Below are 23,302 nucleotides of genomic sequence, written 5' to 3'. Positions count from 1 at the left end.
CCTTGTCCAGCGAGCGTACATTTGTGCTTAGGGCAAGATCATCTGTCGCAATTAGCGATCTTTGATGTTATCCCTTTTCCTTCATTCAAGCTTGTTTCTCAGTGGCCGTGAGATTTATAACCTCGACTAAGTTGCTCTCCCAGCTAAGACTAGGCTAACATTAGTCTTTGTAAGTTATTAGTTATTTTTTATTTTGATTTTGAAAGGAAAATGTGTGTTGTTTTTAGCGAACTTTTTCATGGATGACTTCCTCACATTCTGTTGTGTTTATGCTAATGAAGCTACTCACACGTGTAAAATACTATTGTGCAACGTTTTAAAACTGTATATTTCAGTTACCATGATTTGAGACCTCCATAAATTCAAGAAAAGTACGCCTTTTATTTGGAGTGTTTCTTTCTTGGTGTTTAGCAGAATGGCGTCAATGACACATACACATCAACTACCGGAGAGGGAATATACTCCTGGCTGCATTTTTGAGACTTGTAATATAGCGAATACCGTACTACCTTATGACGGAACATTCTAGTGGCTTTGAAACCGTGACGTTTTCATACCACAGTAAACCTTGAAACCGGTAACCGGCACATGCCTAGATGGGTCTTTCAGCAAGAAAATGACCCTAAACATATGGCCAAATCTACACAGAAATGGTTCAACAGACACAAAATCAAGCTCCTCCCATGGCCATCTCCGTCCCCAGACCTCAACCCCATTGAAAACCTGTGGGATGAGCTGAAGAGGAGAACAGATGAGAGGACCCAGGTCTCTGGATAATTTAGAGAGATTCTGCAAAGAGGAATGGCTGAAGATCCCTCTTTCTGTCTTTTCCCATCTTGTGAAACATTATAGGAGAAGATTAGGTGCTGTTTTGTTGGCAAAAGGGGGTTGTACAAAGTATTACCACCAGGGGTGCGAATAATTGTGACACACATTATTTGATGTCAAATAATTATTTCTTTATGTGAGATTTTTCCCCACTGAATAAATGCACATGTATTGAAGGTTTGATTTCTTTTTTTCCATTAAGGTCCCATATTATTTAGAAGAAGAAAAAATATTAGAAGCTAAAAAACACATAATTATTATAAATCCAATAATTATGGAGGGCACTGTATTTGCCCCACTGTACATCCCACTGAAAAACGACCTGATAGTTAAAAAAAAAAAAGAAAGCACCACATCTCTTTCCAAGAATCATTACTTTATTCAAATTTAAATTCTATTTCACTTTGGTCACCATCAGGGGCGAACTGGTAATCTGTGGGTTCTGGAGGATCACAGAAAGGCCGGTGCCCTGGAAGGCCGGCGGGCGCCATTCATTACACATCACTGTTTTTATCCCCCCTAGCCTCTGATTATCTACAGTTCGCATCCAATCCGACAGGTGGCATCAGTTCGCATGCTGTTCATCGCCAGTCTGATAGAAGAACGAAGAAAGCACAAAGTAGCCTTCATTGGTTCTTTGTGGAAGCAAACTAGCGACGAGCGTCAATGCACATGGTGGTGGCATAAAAAGAAAAGAGAAGGGTGGCGCGGAGAAGGTTAGGGAGAAAAAAAATAAACTGGAGAGCGAAGCATTAAAATGTCACAAGTTGACAAATATTTTCGCAAGCAGCAGTCCATACAACGGCCACGTCGGGTAACAGCAGCTCAGCCCCCGGCAATGGTGAGAGGGGGAACGGGAGCCGCTCTGACGTGCAGCCGGTGCAGGGAGAGAGAAAAGAAGAGGGTGTAATGATAAGCTGGTGGAAGTTCCCCAGACAAGCGCAGGGCAAGTAAAAAGGGATGAAGAGGGTCACTTGCTCGGTATAGACCCTACCCACGTGACGTCACAACTCCTTCCTCCTGACTGGTGCCGCCCAATTGTCCGTCAACACATCATGTTTACCTGTTACGGCTACATACATTCCTCCTATTTACGACGTGTTTTTCTGCTCGTTAACATTAATAATCAAAATGGTGAAGGCGTGTGTGGCAGTCGGTTGCAATAACAGAGAAGAAAGACGGAGAAGACGGAGAGACTTGAAGTTCTACCGGATTCCGAGAGACCCGGAGAGAAGAGAGCGAGATGGGCTGCTGCAATTCGACGAGAAAACTGGGCTCCAAACGATTACCACAGATTATGTAGTAGTCATTTTATATCTGGTAAGATGCATTTAATATATATTTAGAGGGTTTTGGGCTGACAACCACAATTAAGATCATTGCTAGGCTAATCGCCGACAACATACACGTATGTATGTAGTGAGAGTGCTATCGCTAAACCATATAAACATTAAAAGCCCTAGCTCCATTGACAAACGACATGAAATACATTAGACTTAACAGTGGATGTTAGCAATAACAAAAGATTTTGAATTGAAAATTTCGTAACTCACCTTTCCAAGCACAAGATAGGTTCCTGCCGAATTTTCGTGGACGAGGACCTGTTTCACCCAACCAGCAACGAAGTATTTATAAGCCTCCAAGCTCTTAAAGTTTTTCAAACTTTCGTGAGAATAGGCTGACTTTGTGTGGACAAGATAGTTGTACATATCAGGGTAGCTAGCAGATGTCAGGCAAATACGGCGGAGACAGCGGGTCGAAAAACATCGATTTAGGCATCAAATATGGATCTGGCGAATGGATAAACTGAAGCTTTTCCACATAACGCCTTTTATGCAACGCATCAAGTGAGTTTACGGCATCCGAAAGCACCGAGTCTTCCATGAAATGCATTATAAATTGCTCGATCAATTGAGACCATTGATAATACAGACACAATATGACGGACAAGGGGGCGGAACCATACAGTGAGCACGTGATTTTGTGACGTCGGTGGGTAGGGTCTATACTGGCAATTGTTATCCACCAGGTAACTACATTTTAAATGAAATAAATGACAATTAAAGGGTTAGTGCCAGCTAGTCCATTTGCAATTGTGTCAAGTTACAGTATGCTAGTCCTACTATCACTCTCCTAAGGAAAAATATTTTAGCTGTAAAACAACGTATGCAGCAATATTAATTCAGAAGAAATATAACAAAATATTAATAAAATGAATGGTTTTACTTTAAAGTTTAGTTAAATTGATATGATATATATTTTTTAATCATGTATATATCGTTTTGTTTTCTGGTTAATACTTTCCAAAAAAGGTTATGGGGCTGGGCCGAGTCAAAGTCCAGGGCAGCTTTTTAGTCCCAGTCCGCCCCTGGTCACCATATGTATCGATGAAGAATGTCAGAGGAATTTGTCAGTCAAAATCTAAGTGGCTGTCTTAAAACTTAAAGAGGAACTGAAGACCTTTCCGGACTTTGGTGTAATTTTATGAATATAAACTTGGGACAAGTTCGTCAAAACAACCATGACATTATCAACACGTAATTGTAAGGATAATTTGCGTTTTTTTTTATTTTTTTTGCACTCCGTTAATGGTCCCTTCGCAAACCTGGAAGTGTGACGTAGGCAACAGAAGACTACCCACAGCTAACATAGCAGCAACAACGATGTCAGTGATATTTCCACCAAAGGTAACCATTCAGGATCGCTCTTTCGTGACGCTACCGATGGCAAAGGCTCCCAGGAAAGATGAACTACAATTAATCCCTACATGTTTGAACCTGAGGCGTCAGATGACGGCGATTTACTTGACACAGTAGATGGCGTCATGACGCCAATTGACAGCTCGACACTTCACGAACGGGAGAGTGAGTGGTAAGTCCAGCATCGTGATTTTTTTTTATTAGAATGCGATTACATGGTTGTATTTTTTTTTTTTGGCCCACTCCTAGAGTCTCGAGTCTTCCTGTGAGTAATTCATATCGCTACACATCGAGATGGCATGACGAATCCCGCGAGTAAAACCCAGAAAATGTTTGCAATATATGGCGAGGATAGCGTGGTGCTATATTTCCGTGTTCAGAGTGGTGGCGAGGCTTCCTGGAAGTTACGTCACGAGGTAGGGGTCGGCAGGACGGCGCGTCCCTCGTTGCTATGGTGTTGCTATGGCCATAACTCAAAAACTACGCGGTCAATTATTATTATTTTTTTTTAAGTGACTTTTTGAGAGAGCGAATGACGCATTTAATACAATTCAACTGAGTAAAACACTTAAGAGCGAAATCTGAAAACCTCTTCAGTTCCCCTTTAAGCCATTCTTAATGTTTTTTGCCAGTCTGTCAAATGAGAGAGAAAAAAGATAGCCTCAGGTAATGATTTTGAAATTAGAAACCACCCACTGGTGAAAAGTAATTAAAAGCAGTTTTCTTTTACAAAAAAACGAAAATAAAACTGTACCAGAGATTTTACTCGTGTGTGCTATAAAAAGGAGGCGTTTGGGTCAGCCAGATAGCAAAGGTATTTCTCTTATTCAAACCGCACAGGCGTTGCATTTACATGACAAAGTGTACATGCTGCACAAAATGTTGAAAATGTAATATTAAAAAAAAAAAAAAAAATCCCTGCCTCTCCCATACAGGCCTATTACCCATCAATCAAGCCCCCTTATTACAAACACAGACACTACACATTTGGCTACATGGTTTTAATTTTCAATTTGGAACTGATATCGGTACATATTGAAACCGTACTTGATGCATGAACTTGCTCTCACAGTATAGTCTGTCAACGTCAACAAACAGCCACAAGTCCTCTTGTCATCATAGTAATTGTCATTTGTACAAGTTTACAATGTCATTCCTGTGCATGTGACACATTGTGAAAGAAAAAAAAAAAAACATTCCAAACCCTTTTTCAAATACAACGTAAACACGATGCTACATATATTTTCAGAGGGGCTCTTTTTTTGTTTTTTGTTTACATCATAACATCTTTTTTTTCCCCTTGCTTGAACAAATGGGTGCAAAGCTTAACACATTGGCAATTGGAGAACAAGCATCCCTCAATTTGGCGGAGGAGTTACTTGATGCCGTACTTCCTGGCTACCTCAATCCGGGCGTACGCTTCTTCGCACTTTGCGTAGATGTCGGTCATCTCCATCTCCGTTTTAGTCAAGTTGATAACCTTGTTGAACATTTCGATTGCCTTGTCCAGATTTTTACTAAAAAGGAAGTTATGCATAGTTATTTCATGTCAACATAAAGTGGGTCAGAAGACAATTTGTATTTTATGTGTGCTAGGATCAGACTGTCAACCCATTTTGGCAGTTTATGGATGAACACGGCTGTTATACTGGTATCCTGTTAACATTTTGAAAATGAATGTGCACTGGTGGATGTGTCTATCCCAAACAATAGATCTGCTCTAAAAATGAACTTTTTACATTGACCACATTGTAATTTTGACATATTGCCAGTTACAAAACTCAAAGGAAACAGATCACCAACCTTTCTCCTGTTCTAATTGCTTTAATGTTAATTCATATATAAATACACATCGAATCCATTTGGACTTGGAGGCATGTGAATGATCATGTTTTTCTAATGGAAAAAAAGTTCCATTAAAAAGATTGTATTATTTTGATTTTTTTTTTAAATCAAAAACTTTTTTTTTTTTTAAATTTAAAAAATAATACTTCAGTGTCCATCAACTCAGTGGCACTGAAACATGATTATTTACTGCTATCCTCCGAGTTCAAATTGATTGACTGTCAATAGCAGCAAGTGTTAAAATGCGGACTAGCATATACAGTGTATCACAAAACTGAGCACACCCCTCGCATTTCTGCAGATATTTAAGTACCTTTTCATGGGACAACACTGACAAAATGACACTTTGACACAATGAAAAGTAGTCTGTGTGCAGCTTATATAATAGAGTGAATTTATTTTCCCCTCAAAATACGAGCCATTAATATTAAAGATACACGATAATATCGGTCACCGATAATTATCGGCCGATAATGGCAATTATGAAGTCACACAGATAATCCAGATAATAAAAAAATTCAACCGATAATGCAATCCGATAATTATATACTTGATTTTGCCTCCAAATGTGCGCAACCGAAGAATTCAGCACGCCGCCTCCTCAACCCCTCCCCTCTCTGAAGTCCCTGAGGGAGGAGGGGTTGAGGAAGCGGAGTTACAAGACAAGAAGTACAGTAGTTGAATATTATGGCGGCTGTTACTAAAAAAACGACGCTCTCGCCATCTGCGAAACATGTACCGTAGAAGTTCCACGAGGCAGAAAGAACGCGTCCTCATTCAAAACCACTAACCCAGCAGCCATTTAAAACTGCATCACAAAGAATTTTGGAACAAATACGAGGCTGCTGCTAGCAGGAATGCTAAAGCTATTGTAAACACTACAGGGCTTGTGACGATACAGAGTCGGGCTGTTTGGGAATGCAGCCCAAGGCGGGTGGTAAATTCGCATCTCAGGCTAAACACCGGCACTACTTGAGACCGATAGTCGGCAAGTAGCCGTCTTCCGACGGAGCCCGCCGCTCTGGTCAGTCCGGCAGGCCGCCGCCGCCTCGCCATAGGCGGGGCGGGCCGAGCACGGTTCCCCGACCTCTGGACCTCCGGCGAACACCCCGGTTTCTCGAGCGTTCCCCCACGGCGTGCGAGCAGAGCCAGGACCCGAATACGCCGCGGCAAACCGGCCGGGACGGGCGGATTATCCGGTACGAACGTAGCTGCCGCCGCCGCCGAGGCGAGACACAGTTTTTTTTTTTTTTACCTTAATGACCCGAGAACCACAGCCCTGGATAAAACAAAATAATGCAGTTTATACGACCACCATTCTTCATGAAAAAGTGATGTCCGGTAAGCAAGCTTATCATGACGGCACAGTGGTTATAAGATAATTTAAACATGGAGAAAACGAAGCCAGCCAGTCAATAATGCATTCAGAATGTGAAATGACGAGCGGTCAGATGACTTTGTAACGCTGCCTTTATTTTCGGCTTAATAAAACTCAGGCACAAAACAACACGCACGCGGATGCGAGCTCCAACTCCGTCCAAATAGTACTGCCGTGTAGCAGTTTAGCTGCTGTAACGCAAATGTCGTGAAAGCCGCAAATGTAAACAAAGCGCTGCAGAATGGGTAAATGACATCTCGCTCTTTTGAGGTAATCATTTTCACAGTGTGCAACAAAGCATATAACATTAGCAATCACTTTTCAAATTATTTAACTTATTTCTCTGCTCAGTTACAGTCACAGTAGATAATCTAATTCTTAAATCAATATTCTGTAGCCACAAATATTATTCAAAATCTTTCCTTCTTCGAGTTTTTTTTTTTTTTTTTTAGGATTAAGTATAATAATGTTTTGCTTAAAACAAGGCTGTTAAGATTATTTTCAGCTAGCTATTTTTCTTTCAAGAAATCTGAGAGAAATACACTTGAAGCGATGGCAGATAATTTCACTTACTGCCAATAGATTTACACTTAAAACTGACTAGTTTTAAGGAGGTGTGTTTTGCAGCGGATTAATGTTATATATGTTAGGAATGGCTTACTTTTAAACGCATTTTTGTGCAACTTAGGTATTTACTCTGTAAGTAATTGTTGCCAAAGATTTTCCATTACACAATGTCAGACAATCTGTCATTATTTAGATGTTTGAATTGACGACTTGTTCATACTTTATGTTGAAAAAAAGAGCAACAAATTATATTTTTGCACAGTAATATTTTCTTTTGTGTATACTTTAAAATTTTACATAAATATTTTAATAGAATTATCGGCTTGACATTATCGGTTATCGGTTGGAACGAGGAGGAAATTATCGGTTATCGGTTTCGGTTGAAAAATGCATTATCGTGCATCACTAATTAATATCCAAAACCCTGGCAACAAGAGTACACCCCTCTGAAAAAACATACATCCCTGAATGTCCAAATTGAGTACTGCTTGTCATTTTCCCTCCAAAATGTCATGTTGCTCGTTACAGGGGTGCTGTCAGCATTGCTGCAGAGATTAAAGAGGTGGGGGGGGTCACCCTGTTAGTGCTCAGACCATACGCCGCACTCTACATCAAATTGGTGTGAATGGCTATCACCCCAGGAAGAAGCCTCTTCTGAAGACGGTACACAAGAAAGCCCGCCCGTCTCATCAGACCGTAGGATATGGTTCCAGTAATCCCTGTGATTTGTTGACATGTCTTCAGCAAACTGTTTGCGGGCTTTCTTGTGTACCGTCTTCAAAAGAGGCTTCCTCCTTTAGAGATTGGTGTCGGCAACCTAAAATGTTGTAAGAGCCATATTGGAGCAAAAACACGTATGTCTAAAGCCGCAAGAAATTAAAAGCCTGATAATTAAGGCAACACATACCGTATGTATCTATATTAGCTATACTAGCCTACGATCAAAATGACTAAGTTGGCTACAAATACATCATGAGCATTCATGATTAAACGTTTATTTTCCCTGCAATGCATTCTATACAGAATGACGCACCACGTGACTACAAGTACTCTGTTGTATGATGCCACTTAAAAGGCAGCTGAAGAGTTTTTGGGATTTCGTTCTTGAGCGTTTTACTCAGTTGAATTGTATTAAATGTATCATTCGCTGTCTCAAAACTCATATTACAAAAAAAATCAAATGACCCTGTAGTTTTTGAGTTACAGCCATAGCAACACCTTAGCGACGAGGGACGCGCCTCGCTGCCGACCGCTACCTGATGACGAAACTGCCAGGGGGCCTTGACTGCGCTAGCGCTCTTAACACGAAAGTATAGCACCACGCTATCCTCGCCATATATTGCAAACATTTTCTGGGTTTTACTCGCGAGATTCGTCATGTCATCTCCATGTGTAGCGATAAATTGCTCACACGAAGGTTCCAGACTCTAGGAGTGGCCCATAAAAACGTCTACTGCAAAGATTTGGATCGTTTTTGTGATCATGCAAACAGCTCCCCGATCGGCCCTTTGTTTTCATCATTTCAACGACGACAGCTTTGAAATCCTACAACAATACAACCTTAATTTTGCAAAGACGTAAGTAGACCCTTACTGGCTTTTTGTAATTCTAAAATTTGATGCACTTCTGTTGATAAACAAGGGGAAATCCTACTGCCTGCCTCATAAATTAACCATCGATAGGCTCCACCCATTTTTTAAAAGAAAAATCTAGTTACCTTCATACTTTAATAATTATATAAATTTATCTTTGGAGAAGACACTAAGTGCTACGGAACAAAAGTGTAAATACATTTTTTCCACTCTAAACGGCTTCTCAGTCTTTTGCCATTATCATTTTTTACTTTGTTGCATTACCTGGAGGTAGGTGTGGGCGATATGGCCTTAAGCACGTATCACGGTAAATTGAGCAGATTTACCTCGATAACGATAAATGACGATAAATTTGCCCAAGCGGACTGTTATATAATTTGAAAATCTGAATCAATGCATGAAAAACAGATTAACCGTTTCTCGTTGATTTATTTAACAATTGTACATGCAGTCTAAACATTAAGTATATAAAAATGTATTGTACACAATAAGAATTATGAACTAAGAATTAAGAAGTATGAACATTTATAACAGCGTAATGTATGGCTTGTGACAATGTACATTGTCAAAATCAATATGCCTGTGCAAACATGTCATTGTAACACAAATGACATGCAGCTTGAACTTTTGAAGGGTCACTTCAAAAAGACAACTTAATGTTAATGGCTGCTGTGACATAATTACTCAACACAAGTGTTTACTTCATGGTTTCAGGTTTTTTCCCCCAGTGCATTTTTTAATACAAACACGCACACATGAACCCCCAAACAGACACACACACATTACAGCTATATTGATCTTCTGCAAATGAAACATTTGAAACAAAGATTTTATGATGGCTGTAATGACACAGACTAAAACAAGCACATACAGAAAAATAGCTGGGGCCATTAATCGGTCAAATTATAAAATTCACCCTTGGATTGTACTTTATGCTGAATGCTTTACCATCACAAAAGCTATCAGAGAAATCACAGACAGATACAAAATAACGCGACATAGTAATTGCTAGATGCAGTCCGTGCCCAATCCACTCATTAAGTTCAGCCGTTTTGACATGGATAGAGCCGCTATCCGACTCCATTGTGTTCATTTGTAGCCACTAGTGTTAGCCGCTAGCGCTAGCCTGTGGCCTGGCTACCAGTAGAAAACACTGAAAGCACCATCTCCGGAAATCGTGCGGGGATGGGCATACTTATTGCACCCCGGCTTGGAGCTTGTTGGCGAGAGGGTAGACTCACTCCGCCTTCGGGTGGGGGGACGGGTTCTGACTGCCGTTTGTGCCTATGCACCGAACAGAACCCTTTTTGGAGTCTTTGGAGTGTGTACTGGAGAGTGACCCCGCTGGGGACTCCCTCGTCCTTCTGGGGGACTTCAACGCTGACGTGGGCAATGACAGTGAGACCTGAAGGGGCGTGATTAGGAATGGCCCCCCCTAGTCAAAACCCGAGTGGTATTGTTATTGGACTTCTGAGCTCGTCACTGTTTGTCCATTGCGAACACCATGTTCAAACATAGGGGTGTCCACATGTGCACTTGGCACCAGGACACCCTAAGCCGCAGTTTGATGATTGACTTTGTAATCGTGTCATTGGACTTGTTTTGGACACTCGGGTGAAGAGAGGGGCGGAGCTGTCAACTGATCACCACCTTGTGGTGCGTTGGCTCCGATGGCGGGGGAAGTTGCTGGCCAGCCCTGGCAGGCCCAAACGCATTGTGAGGTTATGCTGGGAACGCCTGGCAGAATCCCCTGTCAGAAAGAGCTTCAACACCTACCTATGGCAGAACTTCTCCCTTGTCGCTGGGGAGGTGGGGGACATTGAGTCCGAGTGGGCCATGTCCCGCACCTCCATTGTTGAGGCGGCCGATCGGCGCTGTGGCCGTAAGGTAGTTGGTGTCTGTCGTAGCAGCAATCCCCAAACCCGCTGGTGGACACCAGAGGTAACTGATGCCGTCAAGATGAAGGAGGAGGCCTACTGAGCCTTTTTGGCCTGTGGGACACCGGAGGCAGCTGACAGGCATCGGCTGGCCAAACGGACTGCAGCTTCGCCAGTCGCAGAGGCAAAAAACTCTGACATGGGAGGTGTTTGGCGAGGCCATGGAAAACGACTGCTGGACGGCTTCGAAGAAATTCTGGTCCACCATCCGGCGTCTGAGGAGTGGAAAGCAGTGCACTATTAACACTGTGTATAGTGAAGATGGGGTACTGCTGACCTCGACTCGGGACGTCATGAGTCGGTGGGGAGAATACGTCGAAGACCTCCTCAATTCCACCGACACGCCTTCCTTTGAGAGACCAAAGTCTGGGGACTCCGAGGGGGGCTCTCCAATCTCTGGGGTTGAAGTCACTGAGGTGGTTGGAAAACTCTTCGGTGGCAAGGCCCCTGGGGTCGATGAGATCCGCCCGGAGTTCCTTAAGGCTCTGAATGTTGTGGGGCTGTTGTGGCTGACACGCCTCTACAACATCGCGTGGACATCGGGCACAATGCCTCTGGATTGGCAGACCGGGGTGGTGGTCCCCCTTTTTAAGAAGGGTGACCGGAGGGTGTGTTCCAATTATAGAGGGACTCCTCAGCCTCTCCGGTTAAGTCTATTCAGGGGTGCTGGAGAGGAGGGTCCGTCGGGAAGTCGAATCTTGGATTCAGGAGGAGCAGTGTGGTTTTCGTCCCGGCCGTGGAACAGTGGACCAGCTCTACACCCTCGGCAGGGTCCTCGAGGGTGCATGGGAGTTCGCCCAATCAATCTACATGTGTTTTGTGGATCTGGAGAAGGCCGTCGACAGTGTGCCTCAGGGAGTACTGTGGGGGGTGCTCCGGGAGTACGGGGTACCGAGCCCCTTGTTAAGGGCTGCTCTGTTCCTGTACGACCGGTGTCAGTTTGGTCCGCATTCCCGGCAGTAAGTCAAATTCATTTCCAGTGAGGGTTGGACTCCGTCAAGGCTGCCCTTTTGTCACCGATTCTCTTCATAAATTTTATGGACAGAATTTCTAGGCGCACCCGAAGCGTTGCGGGGGTCCGGTTTGGTGACCATAGCGTTGCATCTCTGCTTTATGTGGTGCTGTTGGCTTCATCAGGCCATGACCTCCAACTCTCACAGAGTGTGAAGCGGTTGGGATGAAGATTAGCACCTCCAAATCCGAGACCATGGTCCTCAGTCGGAAAAGGGTGGATTGTGCTCTCCGGGTCGGGGATGAGATCCCGCCTCAAGTGGAGGAGTTCTTTGGGGTCTTGTTCACGTGTGAGGGTGGGAGGGAGCGCGAGATCGACAGGTGGATCGGTGCAGCGTCTGTAGTAATGCGGACTCTGCACCTGTCCCTAGTGAAGAAAGAGCTGAGCCGAAAGGTGAAGCTCTCGATTTACCAGTCGATCTACGTTCCTACCATCACCTATGGTCACAAGCTGTGGGTCGTGACTGAAAGAAGATCCAGGATGCAAACGGCCGAAATGAGTTTTCTCAGCAGGGTGTCCGGGCTCTCCATTAGAGACAGGGTGAGAAGCTCGGTCATCCGGGAGGGACTCGGCGTTGAGCCGCTACTCCTCCGCGTTGAGAGGAACCAGCTTAGATGGTTTGAGCAACTGGTTCGGATGCCTCCTGGACGCCTCTCCGGCAAGGTGTTTCGGGTATGTCCCACCGGCGGGAGGCCCCGGGGACGACCCAGGACACACTGGAGAGACTATGTCTCTCGGCGGGCCTGGGAACGCCTTGGGATCCCGCCGTAGGAGCTGGTTGAAGTGGCTGAGGAGAGGGAAGTCTGGGCTTCCCTGCTAAAGCTGCTGCCCCCGCGACCCGACCTCAGAGCAAGCGGAAGATGATGGTATGGTAATGTTGCACTAGTCCCTTGCTATCCTAACTTTGTGCTGCTTACTACATTTATGTTCTTTGATGTTTGCGGTTGTTTGCTTGGCATAGCTTAGCTTTCCATCTTGTGTCACAATCTGACAGTGAAAGCTGATGCTGATTCAACATAAATTTGTTGTCATTGTTATTATTGTAGCCTATTGAATATTGTTTCAGAATGTCATATATTTACAATATTTTACATACCAATAGAATAAGTTACTTCACTTGCAATTTTGGTTTATTTTAGGGCTGTCTAACGATTTAAATTTTTAATCGTAATTAATCGCAATTCAAACCATCTATAAATTATGCCATATTTTTCTGTAAATTATTGTTGGAATGAAAAGATAAGACACAAGACGGATATACACATTCAACATATGGTACATAAGTACTGTATTTATTATAAAAATCAACAAGATGGCATTAACATTACTAACATTCTCTTAAAGCGATCCACAGATAGAAAAACTTGTAGTTCTTAAAAGATAAATGTTAGTACAAGTTTGAGAAATTTCATATTAAAACCTCTCTTAATGTTTCCGTTTCATTAAAATCTGTAAAATTTTTAATAAAAAAAATAAACTAGTAGCTCGCCATTGTTGATGTCATTACACCATGCTAACTCCCCAAACCCATAAAATCATTTGGACCCAAGCACCAGCAGAGGGCGCCAAACCACAAAAAACAAGTAACAAACAGACATTACTCTGCTGTCATTTTAATCTGAGCGGGGCATGTGTGTTAATTGCGTCCAATATTTTAACGTAATTAATTAACAAAATTACCGCCCGTTAACGCGATAATTTTGACAGCCCTAGTTTATTTACATTTCAAAAATCAGAAGCCATTCATTTACGAATGTGATTGCACTGTAGTTTACATTTTTAAATGTTCAGATATTAAGATTTGAATCAGGCAAAATAATATGCTTTTTCTCTCAAATATATTGTTCTAATCATGTTTCAGATATACTGTAATTTTTTTCTGTATAAAAAATTAATTTAGTGTTCAAAAAGTCTTTTTTCAAACTTGAGTCTTGAAAAAGAGGGGGTCGTCTTATATTCGGGCCAATACGGTATATCACAGAATGACTAGTGAAAGAAAGGCTTAAAGAAAAATCATGCGGCTGGATATAGGCTTACAACTCTCCCGTTGGTGAAGTGTTGAGCTATCAATCAGCATCATCACAACGTCTGCTGTGTCAAGTAAATCGTCGTCATATGACGCCTCAGGTTCAAACATGTAGGCATTAACTGTACATCATCTTTCCTGGAAGCCTTTGCCATAGTTCGAAAGAGCGATCCTGAATGAATACTTTCAGTGGAAATATCACTGATATTGTTGCTGCTGCTGCTGCTACGCTCGCTGTGGATAGCCTTCTGTTGCTTACGTCACACTTCCGGGTTTGGTAAGCAGGGCCGGATTATGGGGGTCATGGCCCCAGGGCCAAAAGTTTGCAAGCCCCCCCCGCCAACCTACCGTACCTACGGATCCTACAAAAGTTTCTTCCTGCTCGTCCTTCTCGCAAAGTCGTCCACTAACTCATCAAAGTTGAGCTGTCGAACAAACTCTGATTCTATTGCAAGAAGGGAGAGTGAATTCAACCGATTTTGGCACATTTTCATCCTGAGCTCATTTTTAATTCGAGTCAGTCTGGAGAATGACCGTTCCCCTTCACAGTTTGTTATTGGCAGGGTTCAAAAATAGTCTGACTGCTATGTAAACGTTTGAGAACGTGGACTATAAATCCAAATTTACCATGGTGTTTAGCATTTGGACACTTTTGTTCCTCTGAAATGAATGATGAATGATTTGTACTGAACAAGTTCATCTGGCAAGCTGATGGTCAGATCAGTGGGATATGCTGCAGCAAGAGATTTGGCCCCTCAAAGTGAGCTCACTCTTGGACATATTATTAGGCATGAAAAGAACATGAAAAAGATTGGTCAAGTGTGTGTATGCAGTTAATTGATGGTAAGACAGGACACAAGTTTGTCAATTAGAAAATTGAACGTTTCAGTTCGAAACTTTTCTTTTCCAACACCTGGCTCTACACTTTCATCAGCCATACATTTGCGCTTCTTTGTACATTGGAGGTATTGTCTGTAGACTTGGGAGACTGAATCAGTAGCATTTAAAGCTTGTCTCTCTATGCTGCCACAAAGTCATGAAGTGAAAGGAGAAGCTGTGCAGCTATTTGGATGTCAAGGTCATGTTTCTGCAACTGCAGGTTCGTGGCTTGGAACCGCTTCAGTATTGTATCCCAAAAGTGGGCCATGAAAGCTATCTCTAAGGTGTCCAGCTTGCCACAGAGTGGGGAGGCCTCACTCCTAGTTTCACGTTTCTCCTGTGAATCTTTGGAAATATTGTTCAATGCCTCTCTCAATTGTGCATAATCTTTCCAAAGAGCCTTTGTTGATTCAGCTCTGGAACTCCAGCGAGTACCTGACAAAGATTTCAGGGTGAGTTTTACATCCGTATCACAGAACACCTTTCCTGTCCCAAATCACACACTGTCATTTCCACCCCCGGCCCCCTGGATCCTTGGGCCCCTGGGCGCCGGCCCCACTGGCCCAGTCCGTAATACGGCCATGTTGGTAAGGGACACTGATCGGAGTGCAAAAAAAATTGGGGAAAAAAAATAAATAAAAAAACAACACAAATTATCGTCTGAGTGTCGCGTTAATCATGACATGGTTATTTTGACGAACTCTTCCATAGTTTATTTTCGTAAAATTACACCAAAATCGGAAAAGCTCTTCAGCTGCCCTTTAATGTTTAACTTCCATATGACATTAATGAATTGGAAAAAAATGTTTTTGTCATTTTGGTCCTCCTACAAAAACCTACTACTCCTCCTAGTAAAACAAAAAAAATACATTTCCCTCTCCCATCATTCTCCATTTTCAAGAATTTTTAAAAAAGATACAGAAAGCCACTTGGGCAGTGCAAAAGAGCTGCACGCGCCCCTAGAGCTGCGACCCCCGACCTAAGCAGACAAATTCTCACTACCCCAAGATGTAATAGCCGCTTCAGTTTCATGTTACAAACATAAGCTTGATCAAGTTTGATCATTCCTTTTTTCATTCTAGGTTATCGCAAAATTCTTTTTCAAACCTTTGTGACCCTTGACCTCATTACTCCAAAATGTTATCACCTTTTTTGTTTCTTATTACCAACATATCCTGCAAGTTTATCTTTATTTATCCTTCAGTTATCTTGAACACAAACATACAAACAAACATGCACACAGAACCGAATAAATAACCCCTTTCTGTTGGTTTCACCAACGGTTGGAGGTAAAAATCCATCCAGACAGTTGTGTCCTTACCTAAGAAATTCGATTGTTCCTATTGCTTCGTATGCAAAGTCACATTTGTTGTCAATTTCAATGGCTTTGTTGATGAGGTCCAGGCCCAAGTCAGACAGGCTTCGTTTCCACTGGAGCTGTAATAATCTGCAACAAAACGGGGACCAAGAACTAGCGCATACGTTTAACATCCTTTTAAAAGTACCATAACATCTTTTCAGCTGACACTTTCCACATTCAAGTTACAATGTGAAAGGCAAAAATCCTCATATCGGTTATTGCTTGACATTATAAGGTCTCGATATGTGCATGTGTGGTACTTAATCCAAGCCTTTGCAACTGCTTAAAGGGATCCTCGATCTTAAAGACATGTAGGCTCTAATAAACCACAATTTTTCTCTTGTACTGAAATATGTTGTTTGAAACACATAAAATATTAACATAAATGGCAGTATTTTTTCATATTTAGTGCATATTTTGACCGATAGTTGGCGCCATGTTTTGCGGGCTTGATGTGATGACGTAATTGGGACGTTTTCAATTGTGTATTGCTGCCTAAACTCTGTAGGCAAAATGCCACGATGTGCTGCTTTTGGATGCAATTTCCAGTCAAATAGTAACAGGGGGAGAGATGTGAGTCTCCACAGTTTTCCTATTGACAAGAAGAGGAGAATGGTTTGGGAAAATATCTGTAGACTGACAAAACTTCCAAAAGACCCAAGGGTTTGTTCTCGCCATTTTTCTCCTACCGCATTCGAAGCTTTTAGTCGACGACAACTTATGAAAGAGCTCACCGGAGTGCCTGGATATAAAAGGAGACTAAAATCAAATGCTGTTCGATTTTCCCTCACAACAAGCCTCAACACGCTCGGATAGCAAGTGAAATGCGCGCAATAAAGCGACAAAGACAACCTGCTGGCCTCTCTGTTAAGCAGGCGAGCCGCTCCTGTCGCCACAGCGTACCGTTAGTCACAAATAATAATTCACCTCTACTTTCAGTTAATCAGGCAGTAAGTGTGTCTGTTCAGTATTCACCTAATGTGAGTGATGTTGCCACTCAAACTGATCGAGGCACGTCCGATGCAGCGATACAGCTAATGCTCGCCGAGCACTTATTATGGACCACCCTTACGTAGCTAAACGTGAGTTGGATGTACAAGACATGGAGGACACTCGATCCAGATGGCGAATTTAATGAAGACAGTCAGCCACGACACGACTCCGATCTTGACTATCACACATGTGCATTCATAGTTTTATTACCTTCAGTGAGAGTTTATAATGTCAATAGTCATGAAAATAAAAAGGCACGAATGACGAGGTGTGTTCAAACTTTTGGCCAGTATGTAAAGCACACGAAAGTTCTGGGTGCTAACAATCGACATAATTATATTGGAATAAGTTTGATCACGCAATAGCTCACCTTGATAATCTGCTAACAAAAAACGGAGTTCTCAACAGCATACTCTCTCGCTCCGTTGTCATTGAGACACACTTGCCGCGAGTACATCAACAGTTTTGCCCAACTGTTGTCTTATCAGGTATTTCCTGGTCTGCATTTTACCTTTGCTGCTCGTCTTATGAACGACCGAAAGTGCGGTCCTGCTTTTCGCTTTTCCGCTCCGGTTCAAATTGGAAGGGCAGAACCGACAACATGTTGGGGTAGCTAACGAGTGACACGCTGGAAGTTCGGCAGCGGGCCCAGTGACATCACCGCACTGTGACGTCAACAAGAATGGCGACCTATCACTTAAAATAATTTTACAAATTTTATTAAAACGAAAACATTAAGATGGGTTTTAATATCAAAATATTTTAACTAATACTAACATTTATCTTTTAAGAATTACTTGTCGGGGATCCCTTTAAGAGTGTCACCCTTACCCTTTGTAGACATATTTGGTGGCGTTGTCTGGTTCCAGTTCAATACACTTGTCGTACATCTCGTCTGCCTTTTCGTACTGTTGCTCAGCGGTTAAAACCTGGGAAAGACAACCGAGAATGTTAAAGTTTAGATGTCACAATAAGAATGAATACACATTCCTACCCAAGCGTATAGTGTGTAGCCCTCGGCACACTTGGGAAACCTTCTGATAATGTCCTCGAATCCATCCAAGACTATCTGTTGTGATGGGTTGTTGTTCAATGCTTGTGTGTACTGGAGAACACAGTTGTCGCTTTTAACCCAAAATAATCAACAAATGTGATGGATGATCATTAAAACTCACCAGAGCGAAGCACCTGAGCGCATGGTCGAGAGCAAAGTCCCATCTTAGCAGGATGCATTTATCAAAGTCTTCTACAGATTCATCTATATTGCCCAACTTGAGGTCAAGCTGAGAGTAAATAGAACCGCAGTACATCACCTTTCGGAGAGATTTCCAGCGGAATGAAAAGCTGCTTGCTCCTACCAGCCCCCTGTGATGGTACACATCGGGATTGCGTGTGTCGATCTCTGCTGCCATGTTGAAGTCCTGTGTGGCAAGCAACGGTTGCATCTGCTCCATGTACATGCTCCCACGCTTAATGAGGGCATTGGCTCGCAGCTGCAAACAACAATGGACAAGAAAATGAATGAGCAGGTGTATGAGGAAGCATTTTAAATAGGATTTGACCCAGCGCTTTATAAGCCTGGAATGCCACAATGCTTAGATCTTGGGGCTTTGGGTAGATTTAGTGTCTCTGCCTACTAGCAGAAGTGTGCCATTATTCAACAACACTCTTGAGTTATCAAGTGTAGCAGTGCGTGTTTATCGTTGACTGTCAAAGGCACCCTCATAGTGTTAGCATTCCCAAGGAATCGTTTGTGAGAAGGCGAGCGAATCACCAGTAAAGGCTGACAAGAGGAAGATGTTTAATGATAATACAGATGAAGAATTTAAGGCTAACCATTTCTTTGTTATACGTCAATAAATAGTCACATTTTGCTTCGACGAAGTTGCTATTCTAGCGAGCCGCTTGCTGTGTTCATGAGGCACTATAGGTATTTAATTGCTAAAGAGGACTCTAATGATTTCTACCACGAGAGAAGAACAAGTTAAAGTGCCTGTGACAGAAAAAAGCATGTTTATTTCATAATACACGCGGTATTTTATGCTCCTAAATGAAATGGACCACTTGGATGTGTGAAAATTTTTTGAATCCTGTGCTTCGAAAATGACATACTTCCGGCTTCGGTCTTGCATTGAGGAAGAGGACACTGTGACGTTTACGGAGGGAGGAGTCCTCTTCACTATACAGCCGTACTGTTGTATGAGAAGGACTAAGGATTCAGCTGATTTTGCGGATTAATACGTTTATTTTTCGCATCACGCCAGCCAAACGGCTGCAGAAAAATCTTGCTGTACTAGGGAGAGGCGTGTGCGCCTTTTGGGGGTTTCAAAAGGTTCCCATTCACCGGTGGATATTGGCCAAAACAAGCCCTACTACTGTGGGACCATGCGACTTGCGAGGAAGTCGGTAAACATCGTGTTTTGTCAATATGTCAAATACTGGGATCATTTCAAAATGTAAGTGGCTTGCGTTTGATCATGGATGGGCATGTAAAAAGCTCTCCTCATACACATTAGCTGCACATGTTAGCTGCACAACAACTGCAGCCGCTCTCGTATGACTCTCGCTGTTTACGTCTTCGCCGTGTATTAAAGCATTATTTTGCCATAATCGTGTTGACCATTTGGCAGCTACACGCTCCTATGACGTCGGCCGGTTTGTTCGGCGGTCATTGTCCAGCTGCTTCCCCGGCGAGCTCTCCTATCTGTAGTAGCAGGGGAACGAGCTGTAAATTTATGGTAATCAGGGCATCGATAGTGAAAGCTGATGGCAGCCCAGCTCACTCCCAACCCTGTACATGTTACTATCTTTACGTTTCCTGATATTACAACCATTCATCCATCCATGGGATCTGGCGCTATTAGCACATCTACCTTGACGTTGGCTTCCTGCATATTGATGACGCGGTCCAAGTCGGGCTGAGCGGCTGTGTCGTTGCAGGTCAAAAGGTAAAAGGTGGCACGCAGGAGCAGCGCCTCAGCCATGTAGCGACCCTCAGAGTCCACCTCCTTAGTGCATTCGCTGATGATTTTGTCGTAGTCCTCCTCATCCATGTAGTGCTTGGCTTTCAGGTAGCCCGAACTGAGGCGGTGACACAGACCAAGTATTAATAGGGTTGTCCTGATGCTCATTTTCTGACATCCGGGCTGATTCTTTCCAAGATATGTTTTGCCAATCAGATACCTATATTTTTAGACCAGCGGTCTCAAACCGACTCCACAAAGGGCCGCAGTGGGTCCTGGTTTTTGTTCCAACAGATCCAGCACAAACAGTTCAACCAATGAGGTTTCTACTAACATAAGCAGCACCTGATTGCAATCAACTGATTACACTTGTAAGAAACCAGATTGGTGAAAAGGTATTTGTCTCGTTTGGTTGGAATGAAATCCAGTACCCCCTGCGGCCCTTTGAGGACCGGTTTGAGACCACTGTTTTAGACCAATAAAATTAAAGCCCCCCCCAAAAAAATCATACTTTTTGTATTAAAATGAGCTCTGCTGCTACCTTTTGAATAGAATAGAATAGAATAGAATAGAATAGAATAGAATAGAATAGAATAGAATAGAATAGAAAGCCTTGATTGTCTTACTACAGAGTATGAGATTTAAAGCTTCGCCATAATGTGCATCACATACAAAAAGCAGTTCAATAAGGCTTATATAAAAACACAGGTTATAGTGTACACAGATTGGGAATAAATTGAATAAGTGCAGCAAGTGGTGATGTGGTGGTAATGTAACAGAGCGCAACAGTGCGCATGTGACATTTTACTGTACTTAGACAAGGAGGCAGATGGCTGACCTGATATGATAGTGAAAATTACAGTTTGTGCATATATATTGATGTAACATTGCAAAAATGCTATAACTGCAAATATTACATACGGAGTACTCAGACTGAGAAAGATGCCTGAGAACATATGGCTTGGTGAGATGCATGTGACAATGTTGTAGCATTACCAGTGCAACTACAGTGACATTTCAGTGCATACTTGAGTATGGCGACAGCTCTTGGAAACAAAGAATATTACACGATGCGCTGTTACTAACGGTAGGTTTTTAAAAAAAAAATTTTTTCAAAGCAGTAGTCTCACTCAGCTTATATATTTGCCTAGTGGTTTGATTTACAGCAGCCGAAAAGCCCAATGCTACTGAAAACACGCGACTACTGGATCAGATTCGATCTTGTAACCAATTCCGATACTGTCCGATACTCGAAAAATAGTCATATTGGGCGCCAATACAGATACAGAGTATCATATCTGGATATCACTAGTTATTAACCATTAGAGGTGTGCAAAAGCTCCGATTCTTAGATTATTTGTGATTCGGCCGTGGAAGATTCGAGAACGATTCACAAACATCCAAATTCTGATTATTTATTTATGCTAGGTAAAGCAGAACTAAAAGTCTTTGGGAAGCAATAGGGAACGGATCGAGAGTAGAAATTACGTTCAACTCAGTGCGCTAGATAAAAAAACAATAATACCTGACTGCGGCCGACAGCCGCTACAAACAACGGCCAGTTGTTACAAACTATGGCCACATAATGCTACGGTAGATATCACATGTATATAGATCTGGATGCGAAATGACAGACTTGCCGGCATTAGTAAACAGCCGCCATCTTAAAGCAGTAGACTATTCTGGAAGGCTCTGATGTAGCGAACCTAATTAACTTTTTATCTAAAATACACCTAAATCGGCAAAATCTTGACTTGACTCTATCTTTAAATGATGAAACAGTTTTAAAACATTTAAATGTCGAAAGTAGACAAAAGGGAAATCGTGGAACAACGGGAGCAATTTTAACAACTTTAACGGTTGTTTCACAGCATTATTTATCTATTTTAAACCTGTCCTGTTTAACTGTTTGACACAGAGAATCGAAGTCTAAGTGTCCTGTGGCCTATAGACCCTACTCACATGACGTCACAACCACGCCTCCGCGCCATATTGTCCGTCTACTCGTTGTGTTGACGCATTACCGCTACGTAAATTCCTCCAATTATGGCGTGTTTTTCTGCTCGTTAACATTAATAATCAAAATGGTGAAGGCGTGTGTGGCGGTTGGTTGCAATAACAGAGAAGATCGACGGAGAGACTTGAAGTTTTACTGTATTCCGAGAGACCTGGAGAGGAGAGCGAGATGGACTGCTGCAATTCGACGAGAAAACTGGGCTCCAAACGATTACCACGGATTATGTAGTAGTCATTTTATATCTGGTAAGATGCATTTAATATATATTTAGAGGTTTTTGGGCTGACCACAATTAAGATCATTGCGAGGCTAATCGCCGACAACATACAGTTTCAAATTCAAGATGCTTATTTCATCCACCATCATTACATTTTGAATAATATTTAGCTGGTACCAAGTGAAAAGCTGGCCTCGTCTACGGATCATCAGTTAAACAGGTGTGTCCAAACCTTTTGCAAAGGGCCAGATTTGGTGTGGTAAAAATGCGGGGGGCTACCTTGGCTGATTTACATAGAACAATATATTTAAACACATTTTAGGAAGCCCTTCTGTGTGTCACATTTGCTTTATTATTTTTTTTAATTCATAATTTCAACAGTCTCGTCTTTGTGGCGTTCTCTTTCTACACTCGGGCTCTTGCGAAATACTGCTGCTGTGAAATTAAACTAGCTTCAAGTTGCTATAATTTCTCGCTGCGTATCTTCCCTGTAATGTTGTCGTACACGTCAGCGCGTCTTGTTCGGTAATTTCATCGCGTCACATCGACTGTGTCTTTGCAAATGAGGCAGACACAGTTGTTGCGTATTTTATTGAAGAAATAGTCCAATATCCACCTATCCTTGAAGCGTCGGCCATCGCAGTCAACTTTTTTTTTATTGATTGTCGCCATTTTAGAAAATTGGAAGTAAAGGGTCACACGGGGTAATGTTGCTTACAGTGCTGCTCTTAAAGTTTTTCAAACTTTTGTGAGAATACGCTGAGTTTCTGTGGACAAGATAGTTGTAAATATCAGGGTAGCAGATGTCAGGCAGAGAGGGCGAAGACAGCGGGTCGAAAAATATCGATTTAGGCATCAAATATGGATCTGGTGAATGGATAGACTGAAGCTTTTCCACATAAAGCCTTTTATGCAACGCATCCAATGAGTTTACAGCGTCTGAAAGCACTGGGGCTTCCATGAATTGCACTAGAAGGTCATAATGACAA

At 42.4% G+C, this 23,302-nt stretch overlaps 1 protein-coding gene across 2 annotated transcripts in view; it reads right to left on the bottom strand.

The window, feature by feature from the left end:
- Positions 1-4,428: 4,428 nt before the first annotated feature.
- The window catches only part of LOC130904786 (mitochondrial import receptor subunit TOM70-like), a 28,633-nt gene continuing 9,759 nt past the window's right edge, over positions 4,429-23,302 (bottom strand). For both annotated transcript variants that reach the window (XM_057817805.1, XM_057817814.1), the window contains exons 6-12: positions 19,990-20,197; positions 18,475-18,609; positions 18,292-18,399; positions 18,111-18,221; positions 17,948-18,045; positions 16,085-16,210; positions 4,429-5,044 (exon numbers count right to left, since the gene is read on the bottom strand). In XM_057817805.1, the coding sequence (XP_057673788.1) occupies positions 4,903-5,044; positions 16,085-16,210; positions 17,948-18,045; positions 18,111-18,221; positions 18,292-18,399; positions 18,475-18,609; positions 19,990-20,197 (928 nt within the window). In that variant the 3' untranslated portion in view covers positions 4,429-4,902. The remainder of the gene's footprint in view (positions 5,045-16,084; positions 16,211-17,947; positions 18,046-18,110; positions 18,222-18,291; positions 18,400-18,474; positions 18,610-19,989; positions 20,198-23,302) is intronic.

The sequence above is a fragment of the Corythoichthys intestinalis genome, chromosome 2 (genome assembly GCF_030265065.1).
Source record: "Corythoichthys intestinalis isolate RoL2023-P3 chromosome 2, ASM3026506v1, whole genome shotgun sequence".
Lineage (NCBI taxonomy): Eukaryota > Metazoa > Chordata > Actinopteri > Syngnathiformes > Syngnathidae > Corythoichthys > Corythoichthys intestinalis.
Note: the sequence above shows the minus strand (reverse complement) of the source record. Positions and strands in the feature narration are given on the sequence as shown.